The sequence below is a fragment of the Neophocaena asiaeorientalis genome, unplaced genomic scaffold, assembly GCF_003031525.2.
Source record: "Neophocaena asiaeorientalis asiaeorientalis breed wild unplaced genomic scaffold, Neophocaena_asiaeorientalis_V1.1 scaffold147, whole genome shotgun sequence".
Taxonomy (NCBI): domain Eukaryota; kingdom Metazoa; phylum Chordata; class Mammalia; order Artiodactyla; family Phocoenidae; genus Neophocaena; species Neophocaena asiaeorientalis.
The window spans coordinates 4,694,276-4,718,311 of NW_020173758.1; the positions used below are offsets into that span (position 1 = coordinate 4,694,276).

At 35.3% G+C, this 24,036-nt stretch overlaps 1 protein-coding gene across 2 annotated transcripts in view; it reads left to right on the forward strand.

Annotated features, from left to right (window-relative positions):
• SNX7 (sorting nexin 7) overlaps window positions 1-24,036 on the forward strand; it is a 100,241-nt gene that overhangs the window by 44,091 nt on the left and 32,114 nt on the right. For both annotated transcript variants that reach the window (XM_024751301.1, XM_024751302.1), the window contains exons 6-7: window positions 505-704; window positions 3,477-3,563. In XM_024751301.1, coding sequence (XP_024607069.1) covers window positions 505-704; window positions 3,477-3,563 — 287 coding nt within the window. The remainder of the gene's footprint in view (window positions 1-504; window positions 705-3,476; window positions 3,564-24,036) is intronic.

Here is a 24,036-nt window from a genome sequence, read left to right on the forward strand (position 1 = left end):
TGGATGGATGGTTAGATAGATAGATAGATAGATAGAGATATAGAAATATTGGAATTGCTGACTGGCTCTGTGCAGGTGTGAGTCTAGGGTCTAGGATGACCCCACCTTTTTTGGAAGCAATTACCATTAAGAGGATATGTAAACAGGATAAGAGGAAAAAGAAGACATATTTTGTTTAGGTCACGTTGGCTATGAGGTATTCAGGTATAGTTTGTTTGGTAGGCAGAAGTCTGTGATAGATACAGTGATCGTATAATTTATCTCCCAAGCCAGGACACTTTTGGGAATGAAAAAGCATGTTATTGATTACACTTGGAAAGTTTTCATTCAAGGACCAGTTGAGCAGATTGGGATGACAGGTCAATTTAATGAAAGATGATATCCATATTCTTATGTTCATGTACAAGAACATGTGCACAATGAGAAAATAAGGTCCTTTCTTATTGTCTGTAATACAGGGATTTTGAAAACTTCTGTAAATTGAAGAACTTATTATTTTTTTAGAATATTTTGATGAAATGAAAGAATATGGCCCAATTCATATTCTGTGGTCAGCATCAGAAGAAGATCTGGCTGATACTCTAAAAGGTGTTGCCAGCTGCATTGACAGATGCTGTAAGGCCACTGAAAAACGGATGTCTGGACTCTCAGAGGCCCTGCTTCCTGTCGTACATGAGTATGTGCTTTATAGTGAAATGTTAATGGTAAGAACACCTAATTCTACTTCTACCTTAGTTCCTGACCTGATTATATGCTTTATAAAGGCAGTTTCTATTTCTTTTTGTTCACCACTATCTTCCCATCCTAGAAGGATGCTTTGCGTGTAGATACTCATAAATATTTGTTCACTGCATGAATGAATTGATGAGTGGAAGAATATGTTAATAAAAGACAGGAATTTTCAACAGTAGCAACAACAGTTTATAAGATAGATTTGAAGCATCCTCAGTCAAGATTTACATAGGGAGTATGATTAGTTTTTCCAGCCTTTTAAAATTTTACTTTAAAATTTTTCAGCACTTGAGAAATTTCTTTTCATGAAAGAGTTGCTTTCTTGCTTCTAGGTACATTTGGTTTAGCAATATATTTAGTATCATTATGTAGAAAGTACTTGAGTAGGATCTTGATGTTTGTTCTGTCTTCTGGGTGCTTCTGAAAAGAGATCCTTCAAATTAACATGTTTCTTTCACTATCTGAAAAGGCTTTTATTCCTCTTATATCAGAGTTTTGCATTTAACCTCCTCAGTTCAAGTTAAGGTTTCCAGATATTTTGGATTTAGCAATGCTATCTGCAAAGCTAATGTTTTTCATCCAGTATTATTCTCTGCTCACAATACCTTGCACAGTTGAACTGATACCCTCAGCTTTCTGGTGCTGTAGGGTGACAGTGGGGGAAGGAGTCAGCTTGCATTCAGTTATAGTCCATTTTTTCTGCCATTTAGACTTGAATCCATGTCTGGTTTCTGTATTCATGTACTCTTGATTTGGGAGGCTTAAAAAATTTTTTTTACTTTGTCTTGTTAAGAAAAGTTCTCTTAGCCTTTCGGCATGATAGCTGCCTCTTTCGTATTTATCATGTTTAGGTTTTCCTTTCACAGAATCATTAAATATTTTGTAGGTATTTCGGATTTCTGCTGTTACTTGACTTTGTTGTGATCCTCCCATAAACACACCCTCCCTGCTTCCCAAAGTCCTCTAATGTTTCACTGCTGAGGTGCTTCCTCCTTGCCTCCATCGATTTCCTTGGCTACATTCCATTGGTTTACTTCATTATTGATCTCTCTTGTGTGGCTGTTCAAAGAGATCTGATTTTTATCATTAAAAATATTATATTCTTTTCCCTTAATTAGATGTTTTGCTCTTTATGTCAGGATGGAAATTATGCAATTTAAATCCTGTATTACTAAAGGTGTGGAAAAATTATAATAGCAACCGGAATTGAATTATTTTATAGGTCCTCATTTGATTGTATTATTTTGTAGGTTCCTAGGGTATAATCAATAGCACTTATATTGAAGTTGTGCTTCTGTTTTATATTGGAATATTTTCTTCAATGTGAGCTAAAATAATGAAAAATACATGCCTTGACTAAATTTGTGCAGTTTTTACTAGTTGTCTTCTGAAGTCACCTCTTACTTAAAATATTTCTATCTATATGAAGCACAATATTTCATATTTATGGAAACATACATAAAATTAATGGGACTAAATTATAGTATGTGTCATTTGGGTTAGAGAAAGGAAGGGGTTCCTGACATTAATGGCCATTAAACATTGAAGTAAATATAAAAGAATTTGTGATAATTAGTTGAATTTTCTATTCATTTCTTTGAAAACAAGAGAAATGTTCATCTCTTTTGAACGTTTTAAGATTGATTCCACCAGGCACAAAACCAGGGTGAGTCATTTTCAGGATGATTTTTATCCTTAATGCCTCTCAATATTCTCTCAAATACTGTAGAGCCAGCTTATCTGGTTCCATTTAACTGATTTGTGGTTAAGGTTCTTCCCTTCCTCTGAAAATACCCAAAAGACCTGTACTTCACTAAGACCCTTCTCTTGTATGTCCTGCAACTCTGCTCTCCCTGGCTGAGCTGTTTGCTTACCCAGAGTTAGTTTTATTTTTGCCTTGAACTGTTTAGGCCACTTGTGTTCATTATTACGATTTCATTATTTAATTAATACTATGGAAACCAGTGAAAGATGAGTACAAATAAAAAGAATCTTGGTGTCTACAAAGACTGTCTTGGAAGAAAAGTGAGTCACCAAGGGAAAGACATTGAAAAAGACTAGAAAACATTATAAAAGATGTAGATGAATTCTGCACTCAAATTCCTTCACCAGGGTATAGTAACTGAAACGTGAAATCATGGTTATTCAAGAAAACAAGATGGAACTCCTCTCAGTCAGAGCAGACGCCATGCTTTCTCCTCAGTCTTGGCTAATCGGTTAATACTTACATATTTTAAGCTAAAATAAAATCTTAAGATGTGAATGCACACTTCAATTTTGATTCCCCACTGTAATTGACTTTGATTAACTCTGCCTTTGGAGTCCATAAGAGGGCTGATTGTAGATACTTTCAGATGTGTAGCCCATGTGCCCTCCCAACTGCAACCAGTTTACACCATAGCACGTATTTTCAGTGCTCCTATTGACTTTTTTAGTTCTTTGCTCTTTTTGAAGAACTGTACATGCCTAGAGTGCACCATCAAAGCATGTCTTTTGTACATAAAGTACTTAAACCAGTAAGGTGTACATTGGGAAAACTAATAAAAGATTATGAAAAAGTTTCCTTTAAATACTTGCTATCAGTTTAGCTTTTAGAGATTAATTTTTTTTTAAGTCATTACACCCCTAGATGACTGATGGCTTGGGGAAGAGATGGTATTTATATTCTCAAATGTATATTTTTGTTATACAAAGATTATTAAAACTAAGTACAACCTGTTTCATTCCTGTGTTTTAATATGAAGGGTGTCATGAAAAGAAGAGATCAAATACAGGCAGAACTGGATTCCAAAGTTGAAGCTTTGACCTCTAAAAAGGCAGATACTGATCTGGTAAGTTTTTAAATTTCTTGTTATAATCACGTAGAATTGATTGTCTAAAATTTGTATTAGCTCTATTACATGCTTTTTTTTAAGCATTCAGTAAATGATACTAAAATTTCTTCCAAAAATCGTTTATACATTGAGTACCAGGTGAGTCTGTAAGCTTACAATGCTTTTCTGCCTTTCTGTCTTATATTTTTTCTTACAATGAGTAAAGTATGAAGTTAATTTTTTTTTAATTAGAGTGCTTGAATTCAGAAAGTATGGAAAAAAGTACCTAACATTGTTCCAGAAGGTTAGTAAGTACTCAGTAAATAAATCTTTTTACTAGTTTTATAAGAAATTTGTACAAGGTAAGTTGGTGTTCCTATACATATTTTTCTAGTTATTGTAAAAATCTTTACAAAGGAAGTATCTTCATTTTCAAGTTTAATCCTTTTCTTAAAATACTTTTTTCATGGAAATTTTCAAACATAAAAAATGATCTAATAATATAATGAACTCATTTACCCACCACTGGGCTTCATTAATTCCCAGCATTTTGCCCAGTTTTTTTCACCTGGCTATTTCTCACTTTTTGTTTTTTCTGAAGTACTCTAAAGCAAATATCAGACATTATATTTTCACGCACAATAGTTTAGCATTTATATTTTCTTGTCTTTGCACGTTGTCATGATACTATCAGATCAGAATTGTTATCATTTTAAAACAGAGGAAGAGGCTTGAAACGTAGAGTAACTTGCCCAAATTTATGTAGTCCTACAGAAGTAGGACTGGAGGTAAGAGTATCACTTGCCTCCCTCAGACCATGCTGCCTCTCAGAGAGCAAGTATAAAAGTTGGAGAAATCACTCATTACTTTGTTAACTTTTATTACATTTTCTATGAAAGAGACTTTCCTAATTTTATTTTTAATTTAAGGGTTTAGAGTACACTTATGTCAGGTGAATGGGGGAATTCTTTAATTTTCTCTCTAGCTTTAATAATTTTCTAACACAAAAGATGAAATCCTTACTGGTTTTCTTTGTATTATCTTTCTCTTTCTCTCCCTGTCCATAATCTAAATACCTTGAGGGTAGGAATTTTTTAATTATTTCCTGAAGTATTCTCAGCCCAGAGAACAGTGCCTGGTACATGGTGGTCACTCAATAAATATTGTGAATGAATGAAACTTGCAGTGATTGCTTGGCTTCATAAAAACATATTGAACATTTGAAGCAATAAGTCTCTACAAAATCAGACTTTGTGTAAAATGTTGAGATTTCACTAAAACGTGATTATGAATTATCCTCACCTTTCTTAACTATGCTTATTTTTCAAACTCAAATTTATTCTCCTGCATGGAGTGTGAGTAGGGAGTGGTGGGCTGCTGTGGACAGAATAGGAGAATGGAATCTGTGAGAGAGACTAACAGAAAATGTAGAACAAATGGAACTAGTGGTCGAGGGGGAGCTCTTGCTTTTACCTCAAGATGAGGAGAAAAAAGAGGAAATCCAAGATTAACCTTCTCAATACAGTAAGGGATAAATGTATATACACATTTATATATATTATATTTATATAATATATATACACACACATATATGTACATATATATATTTTTTTAATTTAAAAAGTCAACTGGAATGAACAGAGATGGGTGAGCACATGTACAACAATTATAATTGTATCATTGTAACTGTAGAATGTTTTTATTTGTTAAATAATTTCTAAAGATATTTAAATTTGTGGGATATTGAAATTTGTGATTAGATAAGATATTGCCCTTGACTAAATACTAGGAAAAGTACAGTATTTTAAAGTTTCAGGAGAATAGTAAAATGGCTTGAAAACCAAGCATCTGTTCAGAATGGCTTATATTCGTATTTTAAATTGAAAGGAAGAGTAGTTGGGATTGTTCCAACCACAAAAACACAGGAAAAAATAGTTTAGGCCCAAATATGGCTAGGCTTTCCCAACTCAACTAAAAAACACATTTTTTCTTTTCATTTGACTTGCAAATATTTTGTCTTTTGCTCTATAAAAATGTCCTTGATATCTCATTATAACCTGATGATCCATCTGTATTTTGGATTTCATTTTGTGTGTGTGTGTGTGTGTGTGTGTGTGTGTGTGTGTGTGTGTGAGACATGTCCACTATAAAGTATTTTTTACCTAGTTAGCTGCTATGTTGTAAGATTGGAGAAATTTGAAACTTTAATTATCTACATTATATTCTGTAAGATAATTTTTATTAAGGTTTGAAACAGAGAAAGTATTTTTTTGTTACCCATCAAAAACAGATCCTAAAATGCATAGGAACTAATTTAATGATTTGTGAATGGTACCATTTACATTTTTCAAGCAGTTTATTTGATTACAGACCTCACTTCCAAATACCTGTGTGTTACGATGATATCTTTGGGAGCAACCTTCCAGGGTTACTCTCAAAATGAACCTGCTCTGATTGGTTGCAGAACAACTGAAGGGAAGTTGCTTAGAAATATGCAGGATAGGGTCACCATGGAAACGTGCCCTTGTGAGGTCCTTCTAAGGAGCCCTCCTTTGCAGTCACCATGGAGACCCTGGCAGAGAACTGAATAGAGCAATCTAGCCTGGTTGTTTACCATGGCAACTCAAGCAGGGCACTTTGGAGACAACCCTGGGGCCATTTCTATGGAGACCTGCTGGGGCTACCTTCAGAAGCTACATCAAAGTCACCTTTGGGTGGGAAGTTATATGCAAACTGGGCAAAGCAACTCATAATGCAAAGGTCAGTGAAATGAAGCTCTACCAAGAAGGGCAAACACTAGTGTAGTTATAATTATTGGGTAGAAGTAGAGCACTGATGTAACATTCTGGAGGTCATGTTAGACATATCAGGTGATCTTTATCAGGTGGGCTACGTGGCATGCAAATACAAGGCTCTTGTCTTTTACCGTGCCTGTAACTTTGTATATGCTGTAAATTGGCAATTATGACATTATTATTACTTTTTTCTTATCACACAAACATGCCCACAAAAATTATGTGTTTTCCTGCAAAGGAAAATAATGTTTTATAGCGAATTCCTTGATTATTATCTGGGTAGCTGTAAAGTGGCTGCTTCTTAGAGTTTGTGGTTTGTACTTCTTATCTCACAACAATAAAATCAATTGTTTCGAAGTGACCTAAACTCAGTAAAGACTTGTAGAATACTCATTTGAAGGTCAGTTCAGCTGTTGATTTAGAGTTTTGTCATTTAGGCTTTGGAATTAGATAGACCTGGGATCAAATCTTAGCTTATCTGTTTATTAAGTCTTAAGGCACATTTCCTAACTTTTTTTTTTTTTTTTATTGCGGTACGTGGACCCGTTACTGTTGTGGCCTCTCCCATTGCAGAGCACAGGCTCCGGACACGCAGGCTCAGTGGCCATGGCCCATGGGCCCAGCTGCTCCGCGGCATGTGGGATCCTCCCGGACCGGGGCACGAACCCGTGTCCCCTGCATCGGCAGGCGGACCCTCAACCACTGCGCTACCAGGGAAGCCCTTCCCAATATTTTTAAGCCTCATTTTATCATGTATAAAGGGGGACATTGTTAGTACCTTTCTAATAGGCTTGTTTAAGGATCAAATGATACAATGCAAGTCAATTATTTGGATCATAGAAAGCACTCAGTGGTTGTTAGCTGTTGTGATTTTGATGGCTTTACAAGAGTAATACTTGAGATGGGTCCTGTAGAATGAGTAAGTAATTGTTGCTTGAAGACTAGTGAGTGGATATTATGAAAAGTAGTAAAGGCTCAAAAAAGTGTGCTAAACTGAGGAACCCTGGTTGATGTGTAGAGAGCAGGGTACAGGAGAATTGAGGGATGTGGCTCTAAAGATGGGCCGCAGTCAGATGGGAAAGGAGCCTTAATTGTCAGGATGAGGAATATGGGCTTTTTCCTTTGGACTGTGTGGATTCAGCGAGAGCCTGAACTGAAGAGGTGGTAGTGGAGTTGCAGAGAAGAGAAATTTGAGAGAGATGTAGGTGGAAGATAGAATCTGAAGCACTTAAAGAATGAGGGTGGCCCTTGTTTCAAGTTCTTAGTGACCCTTGACATTTCTAGATTGTAAGGAAAGCAGATTGTGGCTTTACAAATTGAACTGTAGCATATAAGAGGAAGAAGAAAATTGGAGGTGTGCAACTTTATGTCATGATGAGATGGCATTTAAGGTAGAAGTATTCAACGAAAACCTTTTAACAAATGTTTTTAGGTACTTAACATATAAAAGACACTATTCTAAGCACTAGGGAGACAGTGGTCAAGAAAGGCCCTCATGAGTCTTATATTCTAGTGATAGAGACAGTAAGCAACAACTGAAATTTATAGTGTATTGTTATATAGTGATAAGTGTGGAGAAGAGGTAGTGTTGGGGAGCAATGCAATTTAAAATTAGGGGTTAGGAAAGGTCTTACCGAGAAGGTGATTATGTAAAACCCAAAAAAGGTGAGGTCTTGAACTACATGAATACCCGGCAGAAGAAATTTCAGGCAGTGGGGACAGTAAGTGCAAAGTGGAAGTATGCCTGCATGTTTCACGAAAAGCAAGGAGACCAGTGTTGCTGGAATGGAATGAGGTCGGAGAGGTCGCCAGGGGTCAGATCATGTAGAGCCTTTTAAGATTTGGTCTCAGCAAGATAGGAAGACGACAGTTGAACAGAGGAGTGACATGTTCAGAATTGTTCTAAATCAATTACTTTGCTTGGGAAGGACAAAATATAATGTCTATGTGGAGTGTGTATGGACTGGGAGAAGGCCAGAGCTGGAGACTAGCTCTTCCAACCCCAGTGAGACATCATAGTTTGGACCAGGGCAGAAGTGGTGTGGAGTGGTCAGATCCTGAGGATATTTTGAAGACAGAGAGCTGTTTGCTATTTGGTGGACTATGAATTGTGAGTGAACAAGGATTATACCAAGGTTTTTGAACTGAGCAACTGGAAGTTAAGTGTTGGCGTTGAGATGCCAAAGACTTTGGGAAGAACAGGTTTGGGAAGAACATGGAGAAGGTGAAGAAATCAGATTTGATTGTATAATGTTGATGCGCCCATCAGATACCCAAGTGAGGTGTTGAGTAGGGAGTCACATATGAAAATGAACATAAAAATCCAGAGGTCAGGGAAGGGATCCAGCCAGAGATATATATGTGGGAGTTGTTAGCAGACAGGTTGTATTTAAAGCCATGACATTTGTTGAGGTCACTAAAGGATGAAAAAAAGAGGTCCCAGGACTTAATAGGACTGAGCCTTGGCATATTCCAACAATAAAAATCTAAGAAGGGATGGCTAGTGAGGAGAAGGAAAGAGAATTTATATAGCTTCGGCTGGTGGTAAATAATTGGACCAATAAGATGAACTAAACTGATTTATTTAGGGTCATTCAAATTTTTTAACCACCTCTCCATTTATGAGGTATTTATAAAAACAGCGTGATACAGAATAATTAAGGTAACTGTAGATAATAAAACATTTTAAGAGAGATTGAGCATTAGATGCTCTGATAAAGAAGAGATTCAATAAAGTAGATATTCAAAGTAAGGAATTTTCTGTCTGTGGAGATGAAGGTATAACAATAACAGATTTTGAGGAAAACTCAGATACTTGGAGGAACTTATAGTTTTTGCAGTTTAGTTATAAGTTTTCAGAGTCAGAGCTTCTGTTTGAAAATGCTTATTCACTTCACTGTTTAACTGTAAGATAAATAAAGTTCATCTGTGGTGCTAAATAATGCTGCATATCCATTTTATTTGTATTTTTATTTTTGAATGGATGATTTATAGTTTGCCACTCAAAGCAGCATTCAAATATAAATGAATATGAATACATTTGACATTTAGCAATATGTGCATGGAATCTGAGAGTTGGATCTAGATATAATGCCATAGCTGTTCAACAGTATATTTATGGGAACAAAAATAAAAAATGCATTTTCATAAGATCATTATAGTCTGGATTTGCATATAGCCACATTCAGAAGATACAAACAGATACCAAATTTATTTAATCTGGTCCTTGCTCTGTGTGAGTTGCTATTTTTGAACCAGTTTTTTACTCCCATCCTCAAATTGTGGTTATTAATCTTCAAATGTTCTTGATAGTGTACTAAATGATGTATAGAGCAAGAGTGCCTTCTCTTTAAGCTTTAAAGAAATGAAAATATTGACACAGCTTTTTTTTGTGGTGGCAGCAGAGGTTGGCTCTACGTTTTCTCAGATATTTGTTGTCTCACCTCTCCCCTTTTTAATAAATTTATTCCTTTCCATGTGCCTCATTTTCTAGTATCTGTTTTTATTTCTCTGCTTCTTTTTTGCCTGTTTGCATCTATATGTATTTCTCACACACACAGATACACACATGTACATATACACACACTCACACAGCAGTGAAGGACATGCTGCTATCCAGTGGAAGGAGAAAGGACTTTCTTCTTGTATGTTTCCTTTTATCAGTTTATCTTAGAAGGTATCAGCAGACTTTTCTTCACATCTCATTGGCCAGAGTCCTGAAAAGTCCATGGATCAAGCCAGTTGCTTGCAGTGGGAATGTGAGCATCAGAATGGACTTGGATCATCTACAAACTGCCTTCTGATGCAAATACCTAAAAAAACTGGAGCTCTTTCATGTAGTAAGAAGGAGAGTGGGGAATGGATTTTGGGTAAACAGCTAATAAATATGTGCCTCACATACACAGTGTACCTGTGTATTGGAGCTGTAGACACAACACTGGGTGGGGATCTGGGTGAATGAGTGACGCTTAATCAACAAAGCCCTCAGCAGCCTCTCGTCCCAGAACAAAGATCCAGGCGGTGCCTAGCATTCCTCTCCCTCCATACCGTCACAGTCAGACCTCTCATTCAGGGCATAATTCATTCAGGTGGTTGGAAAAAAGATCCATGTACTGCTATTTATATAAACTTGTAAAGGATAATATTTGATTAAATAGCAAAAAATCGTGTCTACCTTATGATAAGTCTGTTGAGCCTGGGGTGTTTATTTTTATTTTTATTTTTTTGTGGGGGGAGGTCTTTATTTGGGATTTTACCAGGTTACTTTTTCCCTCTGTTATTTGTCTCATGGCATTGCAAGTAGAGCAGTATCTGAAAAGTATTTAATATAAGGTCTTAAACCCAATTGCAGAGTTGCATGTAATTTCAGCTACAGTATTGTGTGCCTTTGTAGTTTGGGACAAGTTACTTACATTCTCCTTGCTTTAGTTTCCTCAACTATAAAAGTTGTGGGTAATATCTTCCTTAGAGTGTTGTTAAATCAGCCTATGAAAACTGTTAGTGCAGTACCTAACCAGTGTTAGATTGTAAATATTTTGTATTTGAAGTATATATTGGATGTCTCATTTTTCTAGATTAAGGTTTGGAAATGATAACTGTAATCCTGCTTGTTAGACTTTCACATTGTTAAAAAAAAAAAAAAAGAGGCATCAATTATCTTGAGTTGACTAGTGACCACTCCCACTTGCCCCACCTGGTCACTTTAGGCAATTGAATAGATAATTTAAAATGTATATGAATTTATACTGACTATTAAAAAGTTATGTTTTGGGGCTTCCCTGGTGGCGCAGTGGTTGAGAGTCCACCTGCTGATGCAGGGGACACGGGTTCGTGCCCCGGGCTGGGAAGATCCCACATGCCCTGGAGCAGCTGGGCCTGTGAGCCATGGCCGCTGAGCCTGCACGTCTGGAGCCTGTGCTCCGCAACGGGAGAGGCCACAACAGTGAGAGGCCCACGTACCGAAAAGAAAAAAAAAAAAAGTTATGTTTTGGACTCTATAACCAATTATTTTAACTAAACAATGCTTGGACCATTGACTTGTACCATTGATTTGTACCACTGATTTGTAATAAGGGACATTTTAAGGAAGAGAACCATAAATCCCTTATGATAAGCTTCAACAGCACAGACTACATTCTGGTTTTCCTTTATGAGGACCCCTGAGAAAAGTTTCATTTATGTCTCAGCACCAACAATGGGATTTAATTTCTCCTGAGCCATTAGCTTGTTTCCAGCGTGTACACATCTTGGGTTTTATACCTGTTCCTATCCCACTCTTTATACCACTCTTTACATTAGTTTCTAGACTGTTGAGAACCCCAATTCTGATCCACTTCTATCTGGCAAATGTCTTTTATGTGTCAGACTCACCCCTGGCTTTACCTTGTTATCCCCCTATTCTTATTTTCCTTTGTGCTAATGTCTTTATCCACTTAATACCTTTAAACTAGTTGTAGAGTATAATTTTGGAAGCCATCTTAAATCTAATGTGGAACAAGGAACAAATTAATAAATGACTAGAGGTAAAATATTCCAAATAATTTCAAAGATCAACACATTTTTTTATAATGTATTTTTGACACAAAAAACGTGTTTTTTAGTTATTTCTTTCAGAATCCTGCAAGGCCAGCATATCTGATGTGAGCACAAACTTGAACACCAAATTACTCATGTTAACTGTTACCCAGAAAATTAGTCAGGAGATGTTTGTGGGTGAGGTGAAAAAAATTGTACTACTTCCAAAATTTTTACCCATGAAATTTGCTTGGGGAAGTTACTGCATATTAAGGCTTGCTGATTTGAAAAAGGAACACATAAACTTACAGTCCTGATGAATAAGGCCTGTGTACGTTTGTGGTGGGTGAGGGTGGACAGGGGCAGGGGGGAGACAATGAAATACTGAAGAAAAGAGGCAGTGTAACATCGGTGTAGGTGATTTTCTAAGGGAAGATTGTAAGCTCTGTGTCTTTCTCTAGGAACATTTTTTCCCCACTGTCTTGACTGCAACAGAAAAAGTAACAGATGGTTAAGTAAAAGGGGTAGTTTAAAATTCCAGTCATTTCTTCTCAGGATTTAAGAAATTCTACTTATAGTGTCCTCATGGATTTGTGGTTTGGTTTGTGGAGCTCTGCCTACCATAGATATAATAGTTTAAACAGCTTTCCCATATAGAAACTCAAAATAGATTCAATTTCCTTTTAATTTAGACTTTTCGTTAATAAGAAATGTGTCCTAAGGGTCTGTCTTACATATCTCTTTCACTCCTGGCCCTGCCTGGGCACTCAATAAATACATGATTATGCTTAGAGCAGGAACACGCTGGGAGTCAGAAGCCTGGAGAGGGCTTTGATTCACTTTTACTTAACTTGTGACCTTAATCAGACATATTAAGTCTTCTTTATCCACGAACAGGCAGAAATAATGCTTACTTTGAAGAAACTTTTTTTGAAGATGAATTAATGTTTATAAATCTGGAGCTTGTGTCAGTAAAAATTTTGGTAAGTTAGAAGAAGAAAGTATAAAAGGCTAATATATTGGAAAACATGTAATGGTATCATAAAACATTATTTAAAGTATGAATCGTTTTTAAATAGTACTTCTAAAAATAAAATAATTATATTTCTACAAAGAACAGAACCAGTAGTTTTTCTTCTAGTATAGTGCCATATCACCAAATTAACTGCATTTTGATTTATTACATTTCTGGGTTTTGGAGAGTGAACTTTTTCTCTCTACTAAAGCTTAGTCAATAGCGGAGCAGACTTAAGGGGAAATGCCCCAATCAAAGTTCTGTTCAACTTTCAAAGAGGTTCTAGACCCAAACTAGTGCTTTCCTTTCTGAAGCACAGTTGGCATCTGTATAGTACCTGTTGTATGCCAGGCACTGTTTTAATGATTTATGTTTACTATCCAATGAATAATACTACACGTTAGGCATACTTTATTCCCACTTTTGTAGATAAGAAAATTGAGGCCTAGCTTGTCAGTCAGCCAAGAGTTATGAGTTCCCTCCCCATCTAAGCACTTCATGGTGGGGACACTGCAGTGACCAAGACTGACATAGCCCCTATCCCCATGGAAATTATGGTCTAGTGTGTGTGTGTGGTGGGGGGGTGATACTGAAAATAAAGGAAAAAAATAATAAATGACTCTGATAATTTTAGATAGTGCTTAGTGCTATGAAGAAAATAAAACAGGATAATGTGATGGAGAACACCAGGAGGGGAAGAGAAGGCCTTTCTGAGGAGGTGACATTGAGAGGAGAGCTGAGTGCTGATGAGCAGCAGTCATTCCCAAATCTGGCACAAGTGTTCTAAGAAGAATCCGTGCAAAGCTCTGAAATGGGAATTAGCTTCCTGTGTTCCAGGAGCTTTAGTTATATCTGGTGTAGCTAGAGTATAGGGAATGAAGTACCCCTTCATTAGCAGCTGGGGCGTGAGGACTGAGCAAGCAGATGAGAACATGTAGGCCATGGGTTCCATCCTAGTTGCTGTGGGGAGCTACCGAAGAGTTCAAGCAGGGAAGAATTCTGATTTGGTATGTTATAGGCTTAAAAAAATTTTTTTTTAATCTTGAAGTGACAAATCTATAGAAAAGTTGCAAGTACAACTTAAAAATATTTTCTTTTCCTTGAACCATTGGAAAGTAAACTGCAAACCTGCTCATGACCCCTTAAAGGTGTATGTTTCCTACAAACAAGGACATTCTCCCATATAACCATAATACAACTGTCAGTATCAATCAGTTATCATTGAAACAATACTATTATCTAACACACAGACCCTTGAATGATTTTGCCAGTGTTCTGTAATGTTCTTGACAATGGTTAGATGTCTCCTTCAGTCTAGAATAGTTTTTCATCTTTCCTTGACTTTTATGACCATTACACTGAAGATTGCAGGCCAGGTATTGTGTAGAATACCTCCAGTATTAACTTGTTTGATACTTCCTTATGATTAGATTTAAACTGTCAATCTTTGACAGGAATATTACTCAAGTGATGCTGCAATCTACCTGTTAGGTAGCACATGATTTTTATTTGTCCCATTAACGATATACTCTTTGATCTCACTTGATTAAGGTGATGTCTGCCAAGCTTCTCCACTGTAAAATCACTCCTTTCCCTTTGTAATTAAAAAACGTTTTGTGGGGAGCTACTCTGAGACTATAATTATATCATTCCTTACCTTACTTTAAACTTTATTTATTTATTTATTTTTTTGCGGTATGCGGGCCTCTCACTGTCGTGGCCTCCCCTGTTGCGGAGCACGGGCTCCGGACACGCAGGCTCCGCGGCATGTGGGATCTTCCCGGACCGGGCCACGAACCGTGTCCCCTACATCGGCAGGCGGACTCTCAACCACTGCGCCACCAGGGAAGCCCTAAACTTTAAATTGATTTGTGTGTGTGTGTGTGTGTGTGTGTGTGTGTGTGTGCGCGCACACGTGCGCTTTTCTATTTTAATCAGTGGGTTTTAGTCCATTACTATCACTATGTATTTTGATATACAAATTGCCTCCAATTTGGCTAGTAGGACCATCTTCAAGCTGTCTTTTTTTCCCTCCTTTTAACATGTTCCCATCATTCTTTACTTCTTTCTGGTACAACAAGACTTTCTAGGCTCTTCTTGTACTTTTCTAGCTCCAGCCCTGGAATCAGCCATTTTCCTAACAAGCCCTGGTTAGTTTTAGTGGAAAAAATTATGTTTAGAATATAGTATCTTGGCATTAGATATGTTCATTGCTATTTAGGTAATTATTCCAAGATCTGAGTGGACATAGATAGGAAACATATCTATGGATATATAGATAGGAATATAATGTATAATCACACATTTTTATATCTATATTGATTTGTCTGTTTATAAATATTAAAAATAACAATTTCATACCAATGCCTCCAACTTAAATCCAATAACATGAGGGTTCATTCTAGTTTTCTTTCTTTCAATATTTGTGGTTCTCTTTCTGACAGTGAGAAACAGGCTCCCATTATCCTTTACATATTTATTTATTTGATTGATTCCCTGTTTGCAAACAATCTTGCATAGCTCAAGAGCTCATAGCTCTTTCCTAAATGGAGGCACTCCTCACCCCACTCAAGTTTCCACACCCTGCACTGGACCACACCCATGCAAGAGCATCCTCTTTACCACTCTAGGAGTCTGTTTTCCATGCTAGCCTCAGCTCCCCCATGCTGCCCACACGCAGTACACACCCTTCTCACCCTGCTTGTGCTGTTACTTCCCATTCTGGACCACTCTTTGCAGGGAAGACCTCATCATCTTGCTAATGCCTTCATATCCTGCTCTGGGCCACCATGACGTTGCCTTCCTTCCTCCACCAGAATGGACACCAGCCTTTCTCTGCATTACCAAGTAAGCTTTAGGACTGAATTGCTCAAGAAGAGAAAGGGAAAAGGAAGAACTGACAGTTGCTTTCAAGTGCTCACTCTGTTTCCTGCATGGGAAACAAAAAGACTGTTGAGTCCAGTGCAGTAGGAAGGAGATGATGACGGCATAAACTAAGGTGGTCGTAGTGGAGATTTTGATAAGAAAGGTTAAGTGATTTGTCCACAGTTATACAGTTAGTTAAATAGTAGAACCAGAACTATAACCTGGCACTATACTCCCTGGTCTCTTACCCTTTTTTTTCTTTTCCTGATAGGTGGGTTTGAAGTCTAGAAGGGTGTGAGGCTTTGAAGATAGATAACAATTATATTCTACTAAGATCAAAACAAAAACGGAATTTTAAGAATTTAGTGCTTTTTTTTTCAATCGCTTCCAAATATATATATATTTAGAATTCACAGTAAATTGGGAATTGCAACTTGGAAACACTTTAGAACATGTAGAGTTGTGATCTGGGAAAGTTGAAATTTTTGCCTTCTTTCAAGGAATTACTATATAGAATTTTATTTTAACCAGATCAGTATGTTATGCTAAAACTAATTGATGATGATGACAATAATAATAGCTAACATTCTTTAAGCACTTACCATGTGCCAGGCAGAGTTCTAAATGCTCTGCATGTATTGTCTCATTTAAGTCTCACACAATACAGTGAGGTAGGTACTATAATTTTCTTCATTTTACGAATGTGAAAACTGAGGTACAGAGAAATAAAAGTTACTGGCTCAATATTGCACATGTAGAGGTTGTCGAAGCAGGACTCCAGAAATCGTGCCAGTAACTTAAAAACTGTATTCTAGGGTGACATCTGAAAAGATACATATCAACATGCTTCTTATGACTGATACCGATCAGTTAGAGTTGGCACGCCTGATAAAGTCTTTTTGCCATTCCTGCCACAGAACATTATTGATGATTTGAAATGTTCTGTGACAGTGAACTGGCAGTTTTAATAGTATGAATTTTAGAGTAAATTGACCTGCCTTGCTTATCTCTCAGTAAAAAAGAAAATGTGAAATGAATTAAGGAGGCATGATGTATGTCAGTAGTTCTCAGTAGCTGTGTGGCTGGGGAAGAGGGGAAGAATTTTTTGAAAATGCACCTGGTGATCCAAAACCTGGTGATCACCAGGTGCATTTTCAAAATAAACTACAAACTTGCAGAGGTCCTGTGCTTCCCAGGAGGCAGGTTCTGTTGCTGCTGGCACCCTCTGATATAGAAGCTTTTAATCTAAAATGAATAAGAGAAAGGACAAAGAAATGCATTCAGAACAAATCTTTAATGCATTAAAAGATCTGTCACAGACCCTCACACCAGGAAAATGCTGGACACATTCTGCATATTCCATTAATGAGGATACGAAAGGCGCATGCACATATGCCAGGTGTGGTCATCACTGTCACATGTAGAAATGCAAATGTAAGGACACCCTGACACAAGTTTCCCAAAGAAGATTCCACACCAAAAAACAAGGTTTTTGTCCAGCGTCAAATTTTTAGTTATGATATTTAGATTAACTTACTCATGCACATTTAAGATCATACACATATATGAATATGTGGTTCTTTAATATACACATTAAATTATATATTAATGTAAAAATAATCACCTTTTACACTCCCACATGCATCTTCAACACTTCTTTTGAGTAATCTGACCCTCTTTTCATTGGAAGAGGTTATGTACTCATACAGTTCAACAACCAGGAAAAAGGAGCTCAGAGTCTCTGTGTCTGTGCCTCATTTTTAGTCCCTATATATGTCCCTTCAAATGTTATCTCCAGCCACCAGTGCTCATTTATAGAACATAAGGTATGTCAACATTTCATTTGTCCCCAAAAATATATTTCTTGATCTCTAATGCAAGCAATGAGCATGTTGCTTTAAAAAACAAACCAAAATAATTTATTTAAATATGTAACATATTCACATGATTCAAAATTCATAAATTTTAAAACACACATTTAATGAAAAGTCTCCTTCCCATCCCCATATCCTATCTTCCCAATTCCCACCACCCACTTTATAAGTACGTACTGTTGTTAGTTACTTTTGTAGCCTTCCAGGTTTCTTTATGGATGTACCACAAATCCAAATATACATTCTGATTTTACTTTTTAGTGAATGTAGTAATATGCTATAAAGTTTTCTATAGTTTGCTTTATTAATATAATAACATATCTTGGTGATCCTTCCAGTTATTGGTCTTTTATAGCTACATGGTCTTCTGATATATGGATGTACCAGAATTTATTTAATCTGACTCCAACTGGTGAACATTTATTTCTAACCTTTTGCTACTATAAACAATGCTTCAGTGGATAACCTTGTATGTGTATTATTTTGTGAATGTACCAGTAGATCTGTAGAATAAATACCTAGAATTGAAATTACTAAACCAGAGACTATTCAGTTTTGATAGCTCATTATTAATTGTGCAACCTTGGTCAAGTTCCACAGTTTGTAGAATAGAAGAAATAATAGTACCTAGCTCATAGGGCTAAATGTGTAACACACATAAGTGCTTAGAATGGTGCCTGGTACAAAGGAAAAGCTAAAAGAATTAGCTGATGTTATTGTTGATGTTATTAGAACTACCACCAAATTACTTTCCGCTGGGAGAGCTATTTACAGTCTCACCAACATGTTTGATTACTTGTTTACTCCTGTACCTCCCACCCCAGCCTTGTCAGTGTTATCAAACTGTAGAATCGTTGCCATCCATTAAGTGAAGATAGTATCCCTTCGTAGTTTTAATTTTTATTTTTCTTATGATGAACAAGGGTAAGCATTTTTTATGTTTAAGTAAAATTTGTCTTTCTTTTTTTGTAATTGTCAGTTTTTTGCTCATTAGATTTTACCTATTCTTGATCTTTCCTGATTTTTAAGAAATTCTTGTTTGAGAAATTAGTCCTTTTTGTCATTTGTACTGTATTTTAATTTTCTTTATAGTGATCTTTCCTGTACAGAAAAGTTTAGTTTTTATAAAGTCAGATTTATCTATCTTTTTCTAAAGGATTTTACTTTCAAGTATAAGTTAGGATGACAAAAGAATTGTATCACACTTCTTTTATTAACTTTTGGGGTTTTCTTTTTTACATTTGAATCTTTGAGCCATTTGGAATTAATTCTGTTTATAAATGTGAGGTGTGGATTCAACTATATATTTTTTCAGGTAACTATCTTGCTGTGCCAAAGCTATCTATTGAGTAGTCATGTTTTCCCCAATACTTTGCAATGCTACCTTTGAAGTATACTCAGTTTTTGTTGTCACATGCAACTGTTTTAAGGCTTTCTGTATGTTCCCTTGATTGGGCTGTTAATTAAGCAGCAGAACTGTACTGTTTCAGTAATGGATGTTTTAAAATATGTTTTATATGTGGTGGAACTTGTCTACCCCCACTTATCCTTCTTATTTGTCGATTTACAGTGCTTTTAAAAGTAAATTTTAAAATACTTATTTGTAATGATAATAAACACTTGAATTATGAAGTTATTTCCTAAAAATAATTAGTGTGTTGTCTCCCTTAAAAAAATACAAAACTAAACGAATTCTATTAGTAAACTACTATATATATCCAAAAGTACCAAATACTGAATTTGTTTCAAGATAATATTCTAAAATACCGTCATGTCTTTAGAATGAAGTAATTGAGAAAATATTCATTAATATTAGAGGATTTCTGGGAAACCATGTAAAAGCAGGTTTGCTAAAAGGATATTTTTTTGGGGGAGAAGCCCTAAAATTTATATACTTGAGTACATATGCTATTCCAGTTTTATTGATCACAGCTCTCTAGAGCTTTGCTATTCAGTATTGTACCCACTAACCACATGTGGCTATTTACATTTAAATATGAATTAATTTAAATTAAATACAAGGAAAACTTCAGTTCTTCAGTTGGACCAGCACATTTCAAAGGCACATGCGGCTATTGCTACTATTTTGGGAACTCCAAAGTTGAACATTTCTCTCATTCCAGAAAGTTCTATTGGCTAGCTCTGTTTTAGAATATGCTGCAACTTTAAGAGCTGTATTTTTTATGTATGGTAGTTTGGTTGATTGAGTCAAAGAGGAAAGACCATATCTATTGAAGGTTTTAGTTTTGGTAGGGATTCAGATAGAAAAGAGATGAATGTCTGAAAAAACATCAAGCGAAATCACTTGATTAAAAGTCTGATGTACACAGTACTTCAGCAAAGGTAACATTTCAGTCACCAGACTTTTTGATAACGTACTCTATCACCTAAATATTTTTGAGCACACCTCCCAGTACGTGTACATTTTAAATTTACAAATTATCTACTTGCACTACTTTACTCATATATTTTATCTGTATTATAAACTATGCATATAAGTTAAAAACATTATATGAGAATTAAATATAAGGTGATCAAAGGGTACAAACTCTCAGTTATAAAATAAGTGACAGGATTGTAATGTATAGGGTGGTGACTGTAGTTCATAACACTGTATTGTATATTTGAGAGTTGCTAAGAGAGTAGATCTGAAAAGTTCAATAGTTCTCATCACAAGAAAAAAAAGATTTGTAACTGTGTGGTGATGGATGTTAACTAGACATATTGTGGTGATCATTTCTCCATATATACTATATCAAATAACTTTGTTGTACACTTGAAACTAGTATAATGTTTTATGTCAATTAAAAAGAGTTAAATATAAATGGGAGTTCCTTCATGCAACCTGTGAGCTGTCTTATATATGTCTTGAGGTTCATAGGCCACATTATGGAATTGTGTAATATGGTGGGGTTGGATCACAAATTAGAGAATCTGGATTCTGGAAAAAAGTTACAAAAAAGTAACTTAAACCTCAGTAAGCATTCCTTTTTCTTGTTAGTAAAACAATATTTACGTTATAGGTGTATAGTGAGAATTAAATGAGATAATACTAGAGGTATTGTTTAGTTAAATAGTGAATAAAAATATTTAATGGCAGAAAATTGTATGGCCTGTGAAGGTCTGTAAAATAAATGTTTAGATTTGGCTTTGAAATAATTTTTATAACTTTATTAAAACCTAATGATAGTATAGCATATAGCTTTTCTAGGCTTGGATTATGTTCTTCAGAAACAAATATAGGAAATTATATTGAAAGAGTTAAAAGACCTTGATTAAAAATTTTTTTTTCTTAGGAGCCACATCATTCCTTTTTAAAAGGTTTATATTAATCGGACTCATGGAAGCACCTGGAAAAAATGAATCCTCTTCTATCCTATATATTTTTACTGTGCCTCTGTTGTACAAAGGATGCAAAAGGGATCACTACATTTCCTAAAATGGGGCTGTTTAAATAATTGGCTTTCTGTTGATTCCAGTGTCAAAGAAAATTATGGTTATTCCTTATTTGAAGGACGTTAATGGTGTTGGAGGTACTGACTTGAAAGGTGATGTATCAGCTATATTTGTGGGTGTTTTATGACTTAATTTGTCATTTTTAGAAAATACATTGTGCTTTACTGAACAAGCTACATTTGGACAACAAAATTGGCAGTGAATTTCAGGAAGAGAGGTTTCTACTTTTTAAGAAAAGTATATATTGTAAAGTATATAAAAAAGGCATTCACATGTAGTAATCACATGGATGCCTGAGCAGCATTGTATAATCAAGCATCTAATTTTTCAGACACATCTTACCCCTCTCACAAATCAGAAAATAATGTAATTTTATTGTTAAGAGCCCTCTTCTCTCTCCCCTGCAATTTAATTAATACTTGTTAAGAAGAAGTAGCTGTCAGATTAGAATTGAATTTTCTATTGTCTTCTGATGGAGTGGCAATCTAAATCTTTTTATTTAGGTATATTATTTTCAAGAACTTTTAAAATGATAATTTCTCGGCTTTTCTGATTACGAAGAGAAAGTTTTAGCACTTGAATAAATAGATTGAATGGTTAATTATTTCCATAAAAGGCAATAATAGAGAAGCCATTTTAAAAAGAAAACAATGAAGATATTTTTAAGTAAGAATAGCTGTTATCCTCAAATTGTATTATTTTGCTCAAAAATTTTGGTGATATATACCTTTAGGTTTAGGTACAGGCAGCTTGTAAGTTTCTGTGGTATTTCAAAGTGTGTTAAAACAATCCTTGGAAAGGCAGTAGTAAAACAAGCCTAGATTCATTACTAATATTTTACTTTTCTGAAATCATTCATTTATTCTACAAATATTTATCACATTTCTACATAGTAAGTACTGAGGATATAGTGGCCAAAAGGTAGACACATGGCCCATGTTAGAACTTATATTCTAACAGGAAAGTACATAAACATACAAAAAATAATTGTTCTAATGAATATTAAGGAGATGAACAGTGGACTGAGATGGAGAGAGTAGTGAAAAAGTACCTACTTTGAACATAAATGCTGTCTGAAAAGGACTAACTGAGGAACTGGTACTTAAACTGAAATTAAAAGAAAGAGAACTAGCTACAAGATTTAAAACGGAATAATTTTTAGAAACCTCACCATTTATTTGTCTTCTTTGATATCTCTCAATAAGTTTTAAAATGCTTTTTTCCAAAACGGTCTTCTATATCTTTCCATAAATGTATTCCTAAGTACCTTATGTTTTGTTTGTATTTATCATAAATTATATATTTAAAATGTTTTATTTTCTAACTTTTTTTGAGCCAGAGTATAGAAATATAATTCACTTTAGCATATGTATCTTATATCCAGCAATCTTCTAAATTATTTTTAGTTTTAATAATTTCTTTGTACATTCTTTGGGATTTTCTATGTAGAAAACCTTATGGGTATATATTGATAGTTTTGTCTCATTTATTCAATCTTTAGACCTTGTATTTATTTTTTCATTTCTTATTGAGCTGGCTAAAAAATGCATTGTAAAGTTATTAGTGATGGGACATCCTTGTATTATCCCTGATGCTAAAGTAAATGCTTTCAGGATTTTTTCCATTAGTATTGATGTTTGCTAAACGTTTTAAAGTATATATATTTTAATCAGGTTAAGGCAGTTTTTATTTACTCCTATGTGATGAGAAGTTGATTCATAAGTGGGTGTTCAAATTTATTGTGTGGATTCCTGTACCGACTCATTGTAAGTGTATGATTTTTCTTCATCATTCACTTAATGTGGTGATTTACACTGAGAGATTTTCTCATTTTTGCCATCCTTGGATCCGTGGGATAAATTCAACTTGGCCTTTGCTGGATTTGGCTACCTCAACTTTTAGGACTTTTATGTTTATATTTCTGAATAAGAATGATTTGTCATCATGTTGTATATTTCAAACATATGCAATTTTTTTCTTTGTCAATTATACCTCGATAAAGCTGGGGGCAGGGGGAGAGTGATTTGTAATTACCATTGCGTACCAGAAATGTCAGTTTTTGTATCCAGGTCATGCTATCCTTATAAATTCTACATGCTAGACTAATTTGTGTGAGATTGCTATCATTCATTAGGAAAATAACTCTTCCAATAATGCGTTAGGAGCAGACCTTTGTAAGTTCTTCAGATGTTAGGAGCTCAGTCATGATATTGGAGAGACTCTAAATTTTAATCATGCTGCCCACATGAACTTAACTGCTGTACTTGTAAATAGAGACAGTCATAGGGTGAGGAAAAGGGGTGCTTACTTGCCACTAGTTGTAGATTATAATGTCAGGGATAAGTGATGAAGGATGGGGATGATTAAATAGTCAGAGACGGTGGTTCTTTCTTAGAGAGGTAAGTGAAATTTTCCCTAGACTGCTGTTTAGCAGTGATAGATCAAAGTCGTTGAAAAAAGTTTGACTTTCCTTCTATCATCCTGGCAGCTATTCCTGGAGAAATAGACTATGGGGAAGCTGCTTTCTCAATCTGTAATTTTTATAAATGATACTTTGATAAAACTTGGTAATCATGGCAATTAACTCACCTAGAATTATCATGCCAAAGTGTATTAATCTTTATTAAATATGTAGTTCAGCAGTCAAGCAGATTTCCTTCTAACACATTGTAATGCAGTGTGTAGTTCAAACATTTTTATGAAAAGAGTTTACTTTCTTTGGTATAGGAAAGTTGGAATGTATACCTCAGTAGTCTGAGAGACCCATTCGTGGCCAGTGCAAGATCAAAATTTCATTAAGGTGTCCTGTTTTAAAGTTTCATATGAATATCACTACTCCATAATATATTTATGTTAATTTAAAAATATTTTTCTCTGATCTCCATAAAATATCTATGACAAGATTATGCCACATTTATTTATGACATTGGCAATCCTTTATGTTATCACTGAGTATTGATGTGGATATAGAA